This window comes from Cebus imitator, unplaced genomic scaffold (genome assembly GCF_001604975.1).
Source record: "Cebus imitator isolate Cc_AM_T3 unplaced genomic scaffold, Cebus_imitator-1.0 Scaffold7, whole genome shotgun sequence".
NCBI lineage: Eukaryota > Metazoa > Chordata > Mammalia > Primates > Cebidae > Cebus > Cebus imitator.
In genome coordinates this window covers 7,585,124-7,595,545 of record NW_016107322.1, presented here as the reverse complement: position 1 = coordinate 7,595,545, position 10,422 = coordinate 7,585,124, and the positions used below count along the sequence as shown (strand labels likewise).

At 32.1% G+C, this 10,422-nt stretch overlaps 1 protein-coding gene across 6 annotated transcripts in view; it reads right to left on the bottom strand.

The window, feature by feature from the left end:
- The window catches only part of LIPI (lipase I), a 48,291-nt gene extending 41,152 nt beyond the window's left edge, over positions 1–7,139 (bottom strand). For 5 of the 6 annotated variants that reach the window (XM_017539414.2, XM_017539450.2, XM_017539424.2 and 2 more), the window contains exons 1-2: positions 6,984–7,139; positions 1,310–1,695 (exon numbers count right to left, since the gene is read on the bottom strand). In XM_017539414.2, the coding sequence (XP_017394903.1) occupies positions 1,310–1,695; positions 6,984–7,029 (432 nt within the window). In that variant the 5' untranslated portion in view covers positions 7,030–7,139. The remainder of the gene's footprint in view (positions 1–1,309; positions 1,696–6,983) is intronic. The other variant, XM_037742690.1, reaches the window with a different exon arrangement.
- Positions 7,140–10,422: the final 3,283 nt, after the last annotated feature.

Here is a 10,422-nt window from a genome sequence, read left to right as displayed (position 1 = left end):
GTAGCTGGGATTACAGGCATGCGCCACCATGCCCAGCTAATTTTTTGTAGCTTTTAGTAGAGACGGGGTTTCACCATGTTGACCAGGATGGTCTCGATCTCTTGACTTTGTGATCCACCCGCCTCGGCCTCCCAAAGTGCTGGGATTACAGGCTTGAGCCACCGCGCCCGGCCCATTTTGTTATTCTATATAAACAAAAAAGGAAATACAGCACAGAGAGGCTATATAATTGTTCAAAATCACACAGTTGATCAAAGATGGATATACACTTTGAACCCATTCAGTCTGACCTGTGGCCACTACATGTAACTGCTTCTTGAAAGTGTTATGTTTGTTCAGTTTTTAACAGAGTCTTGAAAGTTCAGCACAACACAACTCAAGGACAAATTTCAAGCCCAAGAATGTTCCCAAACCAGGTATCACCCTTTTTTCTCTCAAGCACCCACAACTACCTATGTTTTTTTTTAGGATAAACATAGATCTCCCTAAGGTCTGACAAGAATCATTCACAGGTAACATAGAACCGGCCTGAACTTTATTTGATCCATTCAAATCCTGAGCAGACTTGAATGAGTCTAAGGTCCACCTCCAAAGTTGACAGAAGTTTGCTACTTTTCAAAATGATTTTTTGCCTGTGATCCCAGCACTTCAGGAAGCCAAGATCACCTGAGGTCAGGAGTCTGAGACCAGCCTGGCCAACATCGCAAAATCGTCTCTTCTAAAAATACACAAATTAGCTGGGCGTCGTGGTGGGTGTCTGTAATCCCAGCTACTCGGGAGATTCAGGCAGTAGAATCACTTGAATCTGGGAGGTGGAGGCTGCAGTGAGCCGAGTTTGCACCATTGCACTCCAGCTTGGGCAACAAAGTGAGACCCTGTCCCCCAAAAATGACTTTTCTTTACTTTTACCAATTCACACTTGATTATCTACAAATGTTTTGGCCATATATTTTAAAAGATAACTAAAGAATGTTATAATTAGAAAGTTTATATTCCCTGCCCACGTAGAATCGCTATTTTATTCTGAAGTTGGTATAGGTAGAGTTCAAATAAATCTCAGAAGATTTTGAAATATAGCATAATATTTACTAAATTTTAATACAATTTTTAAAAAAGATAGCATATGTCCAGGTATAGAATTATTCATTGAGCCTGACAAAGAAAAGATGGCTACATACATTAATACATCAAACCAGTAATTGTTAATGCTTATGGAGAAAAGTATTTAGTTTATTATAACCTTGTGGCATTAAATGTAACACACTGCATATTGTATAGCATGTATAATACATTAAATTCCCAGACTTACCAAAAGATTTTTAATGTGCCCACTCAAACTTGCAGCAACTTTTCTGGTGTTTTTAACTGCCCTACTATAAATAAAAGTTGTAGCACCCCGGTTCCAGTCTACTACAATTACATTCATATCTTCTTCATTCAGCAAAATCCTTAGGAAATTCTGAAGCCATGATGGGATGGAGCCCACCGGTCTATATCCATGAATAAGCCAGACTGTTTTCTTTTGTGTGTCAAAATTAACGTTAAGTGAGTTATTGTGTTCAAACAGTGGCTCAGCACAATTTAGGTTGTTCCTTGTATACATCATCAGAATTGTCTCTATTCTTGGAATAAATAAATCTCTGAAGGAATCCTTTACACTTAGCTGAGAGAATTCAAGGCATGGTCTTTTATTCTCTGAAATAAGAAAATGTCAGTCAAGCTGAATACTGCAATAGTATTTATTGCAAACAACAGAATTGAAAGTGGAGGGTAGAAAGGATTTCATTTCATAGTCCTTCAACATAATTTACTGAACAACTACAATAAAGTAATGCATTAATTATGTAAAAAGATTTTCCAAACCAAAGATAACATAATTACAATGGAAAATATAAACGTGATTTGTTCAAAAATTAAGAAAACTTTTTTATCTGTACAAAATATAATAGTAATGGATGTGAGTGAAAGCAATAATACTGTTAATAAAGAAAGTTCAATGGGCACTAATCAAAGTAGATAGGTTGATTACAAACTTTAAGAAAAGTTTTACAAAATAGTCCCTATATAATAGCATTAGAAAAAAATATTTAACCTGACTAGTCATCAATACAAATCAAAACAATCAAGTAATATTTTCCCTATAACATTTAAAATACTTTTAAAAATTAATAATAAGTATTTATATAACGTGAATGTTGAGATTGTAAGTTGATACAACATTCTTTTGAAATTTTGCATGTGTATGTGTTTACACCACATATAAACTTAACAAATCTTTTTCTTAATTTTCTTTCTGGGACTTACAAACCATTTGTTTTAAATGTAAAAACATTAATCTCTGGGTTATGTATAATGGGACAAAAATGTAAAACATCTTAAATCTCATTCTTATAGCATTTTCATCCATGTGTGCATTCTGTCACTATTAACTATCTATTTATACATTGTTCTACATGATTATCTCCCTGCACAAGAAAGAACTAGGGCAGAAAATAAAATAACTAAACCAGATTAATAGCAATAGTCATTCTGAGGCAATGAAATGACAGCTGCCTTTTATTTTCTTTTTCACAGATTTTTGTGATTCTAATTTCGTCACAATAAGCAAATAATCCCCAAAGTGTTCCCACCCCAGGTGATAGTGTATGTTCATACTGCTTCTAGCACTTTAATTTCATAAGAATACTTATGAAATAATTTTTTAATCCATACCAAAAATTAACAAAAGTATTAGTACACTTTATGCCAGTAATTCCACTTTAAAGTATCTATCCCAAGAAAAGCATAGCAAAAAAAGAGTTAACAAGTATTGTTTTAATACTGAGATAATATCTATTTCTTACAATAATCCTAGTTTTCAAGTATATACACAATATTGTCACAATTGTTTAGATTAACGAAAAAAAGGAAGGCAATGAAGGAGAAGCAAGACTTGCATTGCATTCCTACATCAACAGCTGAAAGATACTTGGAAAAGTTATTTCATTTGTTATAAATATCAGAGAATGAGGAAGTGTAGAAGGGAAATATATTGAAACACAATACAATATGAATGCATGCTACACTGTGCAAATCGTGTGGGAAATCTATACATGCACATTCCTACCACCTGGAATCCTGACAAGAATTTAATACATATCAATACCAATCAATACATCCAAAGGATCCAGTAGGATCCAAAACCAGTAGGATCCTGGTGATAAATATGAGAGAAAGAAATCATCACCCAATATAATCAGCAAAGATATCTATTAACAGATATAGAAATCTTTCTCATTAGAATGCAAGAAAAATTATATCTCAAAAACCTGAGCAGGAGACCATTAAGAGAAAATATTCTTAATATATTTTCTACATCACTGTAGAATGACTTAATATATTCTACATCACTGAAGAATGGCTATAGTTAACAATACTATACAGTTTCAAATGGCTAGAAGGAGGATATTGAGTGTTCCCGGCACAAAGAAATGATAAGTGTTTGAGGTATCAATATGCTAATTACGCTGATCTCATCACTATGTATTACATCTATCAACACATTACTATGTATAGAAATAATATGCACAATTATGTCAATTTTTAATGAAAAAACAAGATATTCAGTCAGTAACTCATTTATGCAAATGGTTGAAAAGCTGTTGAAAATGAATCTGACTACACAAGCAAAATAAAGTATGTATCTAACAAGTCTTTAAACCAGGAATTCCCAAATATGATTTTTAAAATAGATGTAAAAAAAATGACTGGGAATGTACGAATTTTCAGAATGTAGTTTCCTGAGGCCATCCCCAGAGAATCTGATTTTGTAGCTATATCTGCATTTTTAATGGGGTAACCTTAGGGATTCTGATACATTAGTTCATGAACCACACATGGAGAAGCCTTACATCTGGAAATTATCTAAAATAATTAAAGAGAAAATGAACATGGAAGAAAACATAGTAGATTATTCGAATCCAATTTTTAGTGCTTTATATGTGACCAAATCCACATTTATGTTATCTTCTTTGAGCTTCGCAATGGAGCGAGATAGTATTACAGCTATTAACCGCATTTAGAAATGAGGAAATGAGGTTCATAGAGGATAAGTGATTTGGCCCAAGATAACATGCCACTAGGACATGAATCTGGATCTTTTAATTCCAAATTTCATGTTCTTTCATGTAACCCTTGTTTAAAGAGATTTTGGTACAATAAATTGAAATCCTTTGAGGGCATCTGATTTTAGTAAGTCAAGGGAAATTAATCGTGGATCATATCAGAAAAATACTGATACAAGTTAGAGAAAAATAATTATTTTGTTGAGGCAGTCATCTCAGAATCCCATGGGTTCTAGAAAGATTACAGCCCTACAAACAGGCTTCTAAGGCTCTATAACTTCCTACCCCCTTATTACTCCAAAGTGATCTGTGTACCTACAGGTATCACCTGAGAGCTTAGTAGAATTGCTAATCTTGGGCTTCATCTCTAACCTACGGATAAAAATTCACACTTTAACATGATTCCTAGATGTCCTATATCACATACTACAAAATAACTTTACAAAAATAACTCCATTTTACAAAAATAAGTTCATTTTATTCTGCATTTCACTTTCCTCAACTGTGAAATCAGACACCTGAATTAATCTATCTTTAACATCTCTTCCAAGGCACACAGGAGTGGGAAACTATGTCCTGTGGCCCAGTCTGGTTGACAAGCTAAGAATGTTTTTTACATGTTGAAATGGTTGGGAAAAATTAAAATTATAATATTTGGTGATGTGAAAGTTATAACAAATTCAAATGTTAGTGTCCATAAATAAAGTTGTATTAGTACACATGCACACTCACTTGTTTATGTATTATCTACTGCTGCTTTCTTGCTTTGGTGACAAAGCTTAGTAGATGCAAAAAAGACTGTATAGTCCACAAAACCTAAAATATTTACTATCTGGTAGTTTACAAAATTATTTCCTTGCTGGCTCAGTGGCTCACGTCCGTAATCCCAACACACTGAGAGGCTGAGACAGGTGGATCACTTGAACCCAAGAGTTGGAGACCAGCCTGGGTAACATGGTGAAATGCTGTCTCTCCAAAATTTACAAAATTAGCTGGGCATAGTGGTGCGTGCCTGTAGTCCCAGCTAACCTGGAGGCTGAAGCCAGAGGATTGCTTGAACCTAGGAGGTCAAGACTGCAGTGAGCCATGATCTCCCCACTATACTCCGGTCTGGGTGACAGAACGAGACCCTGTCTAAATAAATAAAAAAAAAAATTAATGACCCTTGCAATATAATAATAGCAACAACAAAAATTCCAGTTTAAATAGTTACTATAAGTTGGCAACTGTACTAAGAATAAATATGCATATATGCATATAATTTGAATATATAGATACATAGATGTACTGCATATTTGCATAAAGTTTTTTGAGCTACTGCTCCTCTCCCATTTTATTCTACTTACAATTTTTAAAAACACCTGACTAATCTACTTTCTGTAGGTCATTTGTAATCAAAGGCAGATGTAATCAATGATTTTCATGTTGACAAGTATGAAACATGCGCCTCCTGGAGGTATATATCAGAATCGCTAGCGGAGAATAAAGGAGCATGTATAATAAATAAAACACACTTACATGAAATAAACTGAAATCCAACAAAAATTTTTAATCAAGTAGAGATTCAAGGAAAATGAAAGAAAGCCTAAAGAGTCTACATGGGTTAAAAATTATTTTGAGGATCAGTACAATTTTTAAATCACTTATTTTCTACTCCTACTGTTAATATCTAAAAGTTATACTATTTTATTTTAATCATCATATACAAGAATTAAACTCTCCATGCAGAGAGAAACATACAAAGCAATTATGCTTCAATTTTTCCAACTGAAAATTTAGGCAACTGACTAAGTAAATACTAACCAAAACAATAATATCAGAAAGTCTGCCAAATACGTTTTCAATGTAAATGATGATATTGAAATGATTATAACTATTAAAAATGATAATTAGGGGCCTAGACTTCAAATTTCTCTGACTTTCAACTTAAGGTGCCACTATTATACATTACAATAACATAAAATCCCTATCAAGAAACTTCAGAGTAATAATATAAATTATAAACTGCATATCAGTATCGAGATTCTGTATTTAAATATGAAATTCAAACATTTCCAGAATTACGATTATCTCAAATAGCCAATTGAAAACACAATAATGTTAATTTCTAGTTAATTTTAAAGTTATTTGAGCATGCATTAACAAATTTCAAGTAAGTTTAAAACATAAAGGAAATTATCTGCTTTCATAAAACCCCTACGGAAAACTATTCATCTTGAATTTTAAATTTGCAACTGTTATTACCATAAAGTAGAACAAATTGTTCTACTTACAAAGTCAAACAAGTAATTCTACTTTATCATAAAGCAGAAAATGATGCTATTAATATTGATAAACTTTATCACTGTACACCAACAGCGCAGGAGAATAAAGTTCTACCTTACTACCATAAACCAGCTTTGTTTTTTGTTATACTGAATGAGAGCAAAAGTTGTAATATATGATGATTTTGTTTGTTTTGCCATTGATAATTTACCCAAGTAATAATTTTCTTCAAAAGTGGAACTAGTTAAATAAAATTGAAACAAGCTATTTAAAGCGTAATTTAAAATACCAAAATAATTTCTGTTACTGAATTATTCTTTCTCTTGAGTGTTTCTGCTTATTCTCTATTTATATCTTTAAAAAAAAAAAAAAGCTTTCCTAGTTACTAATTAACTGGCAAGTACATAAAATGCAAAATGTCAACTTATTAAACACATGCACACAAACACATACACACACGGAAGTTTTCTTCATAGTAATGTTTGTTATAATTAGTACCAATAGTCATAGCATCTTTTTATTCTATTATGTCATAATATTTTTATCCGGGAATACAGACTACACTATTGTATATGTAATTTTTAAAGATAATCACATTGTTAATAAGTATCTTACCAGATCTTACCCAGCACATCAAACAAAGAAAAATGTATACTCTCATTTGGAATCTGAGAAAAGCAAAAGCGGCACTCAATTCACCAGAAAGGAAATTCTATGACTCATTGAGGTTTCTCTTTGGTAGGATCATCAAGGGCTGCCAGGTTCTACTGTAAAAGTTCACTGACTTTTGCTCCTCCCTCTTGGTTGAAAAAGGTGAGGTAGTTTGTTTTCTCCCATTTTAGCTTGTGGCTGTGGGAAGGATTTTTAAGTCACAGGCTCTGTAATAAGGCACAAACAAAATTTCAGCTACACAAGTTGAATTTAAGGAAATGATAAATCTAATTACATCTTTCTGTATTCCTTTTTAACCTCAGGATTTCAGAAGTGGTCAGGGAAAATATACAAACGTGATGTTAGAAAATGCTGGAAATGGAAAGTGTCAGAAAAAGTTGTGGTTTATATTCATTTGGATTACAAACTGAGATGTCTTTATATATGTAAATCAGTAATGAAATCTACATCCATCAAGCTCTGTCAAGTATAAAATACGAGCTTTTCATATTTATGTTATTTTATATCCCCAAAGCAGAGGCTATTTTAAAATTCAAAATTTTGGCTTATCTCTTGACGTTAAAAGGTGAATTTTTTAAAAATTGTCTTTAATTATGACAACCATTTTAAAATTAGCATACTTTTTCTTTTTACATATTTACTTAATTATCTTCTTTTCCTACCAGCCATGGACTTTAGTAAGCAAGAAAAATTGAGAGTTGTTCTATGTACAGGAATTACAAGGTTAAAAATTAAATTTGTTTTGAAAAAATTCAAGTCTCCATAAAGTTCCAAAAATACAGTAAGAACAGAAGTGTTTAATATATGTCATAAACCCACAGAAACTAATCTGAGGTCTCGGAAAGAATTTGAGAAGATCCACAAACAAAATGAGGTATTAGTTTTTAAAAAAATCATGAACATTTAACTTCTGAGGAAATTCCATCATTATTTTGACTATTTGATCTCTGGGTGTTTTACACGAGACTTCCATTTTTAAAACAATGCTACCACTACAATCTGTTTGGAGACCAAAAAATAATCTAGGTCTTTCCACAGCACTTAGCTGTAAGAACTATACCTCTCTAACAAAGATATAAATAAGTCACATCATTTCAGAATGTGGGAAGAAAGATAATCTTAAAACAAATTTTTCCTAGCAAGTTATACTTAATAAATTAAAATACAAATCTTTCCTCCTTCACTTACAATTTCCTTTTTTCTTTGTGCTTTCAATGCAGCATTATAATATGACTCTTGCACATTTACTTTCATCTTTACAATTCTGAAGAGTTCATACTGAAAAATACTGGCCTATCAGACAGTATAATACAGATTCCAAATTTAAAATTATGATTCTTCATTATCATGTATTTTACATACTGCCAATATGAGAAAGATGAGGTCATTAATGTTTATTGCATTAAATAGCAAAATATTGGGGAATGACAAAGTTATAAAATGCCAGCAATTTAGTAAGACATAATCTGTTTAAGCACTTTAGTCCTCCTTGGATATAAAAAATCACTGTCAGTAGCTTACATACATGCTTACAATGTAAACAGTAACTCAAAGGCGATGTTCAGTATGATGATGTGAGGATAACAATGATGAAGAAGATTTACAATTTATTGAGCCCTATGCATCAGGTGTTCTTCAAGTACTTTACAAGTAATTATACGTGGTAGTTAATTATTGTTTATTGCGATGGAAAATCATTGTTTATCTCAATATATTTTGTGACAACCTTTTATTAATTTGTCAATGTGTAAAAATGTTTAACAATCTTACTTTTTGACTGAGCAATTAAGCATCAAAGACATTTCCTACAGAAATCCAAAACACTTTTCTACACAAACATCGAAGGTCCTTATATGTGGCAAATGGTGCACATGCACAAATATTTGAGCAAAGACGTTCATCTCAGCATTCCAGTAATAGTCAAAAAATGAAAGCAATATAAAATCTAACAATGAGAGATTAGTCTAACTAGGTACCTACTGTGGATTAAAATTAATGATATAGATAGATCAGTATTTATTGGTGTAAAAGGTCTTCATTACAGTTTTAGAGGGCAGAGGGAAAGCTGAAAAACAGTATGATGTAGCATGGTTTATTTTCCTAAAGTGAGAAATATATACGCATATATATGTGCATAGTTCAAAGTCTGGAAGGATTTCCTCTAAAATAGTTATCTCTGCCTGATAAATTTGTAATTTTTACTTTCTTACTTCCTTAAATTTTAAAAATATTTATTTATAATATTTACAATAAACATGTAAAATGATTAAAAAACTGTATTTACTTGACAAAAATATGGTTAGGAAAAATCAGAATAAAGACAAAGTGGGGGTTAAAAAAAGTGAAGACCAAAGTGAGTTCAATTTAAAAAATCATGCAATAAAATCCCTTAACAGTAATTGGCCAAGTTCCCCCATTCACTCATTCATTCACTCAGTTGTTCATTCATTTTGGAACTTTCACTAAGCACCTATTGATTTCCAGGCACAGATTTTGTTGTTGGGGACACAAAGTATTAAGTATTAAGACATTTATTTATTCAATCTTTATTTCAATAACTATTTGTTATATGCCCACAGGTGTGCCAGAGATTGTCCTAGGTACTGAAATTTCCATTTATTATATGTTCATTCAGCTAGTGACATCAGATATCCTGATATGAAGAAAGGCTAGTTCTTTATAGAATGCTACATGTATTTAACCCATTAAAACTTGCATATGACTAACGGTCCAGTAAATACTGAAAGTTTGAAGTGAATTATTTTTAACCCACTAGATTTATTACCATGCCTGCATTCAATATGAGTTAAGAAACACAGTATGCTTACATTAGATAAATGATATATTGAGATCAAATTCTGAAAATCTTGCTAACTACAGGAGCTGACTTTCAGTTTATAATATTGACTAAGTGCTCTATAATTATAAGCACTATAAACTCATGTACAGCCAAAAGAGGACATTATGACACCAAAATTATGCACATTTGTAGGCAAAGAAGGATGCAAATTTCAATAGAAAAATATAATATGAACATTAATTACAAGTGTAGTTAAAGGTTTATAGCCTATACACTCATATACATGCAATGGTTTAAAGTGAAACCAGAAGATACAGCTTCCATATAAGTAGTGTCTGAGGGGAATTTAAGGAGTAAATATGTTGGTTTGATACGATTTATGAAGTAAATGGCTACAAATATATCAAGAGGTCTACACAGAGACTTGCAAGTATCCATTCATTTGATCAACATATTTATTTGCCTACAATGTGTTTCCTTAACTCCCTCCTACTATATCACAACTATACTGATGATAGTGGAAAGAAAAGGAAAAAAAAAATGGAGACAGGATATATACCTTCATGATATAGCAGTTGAAGG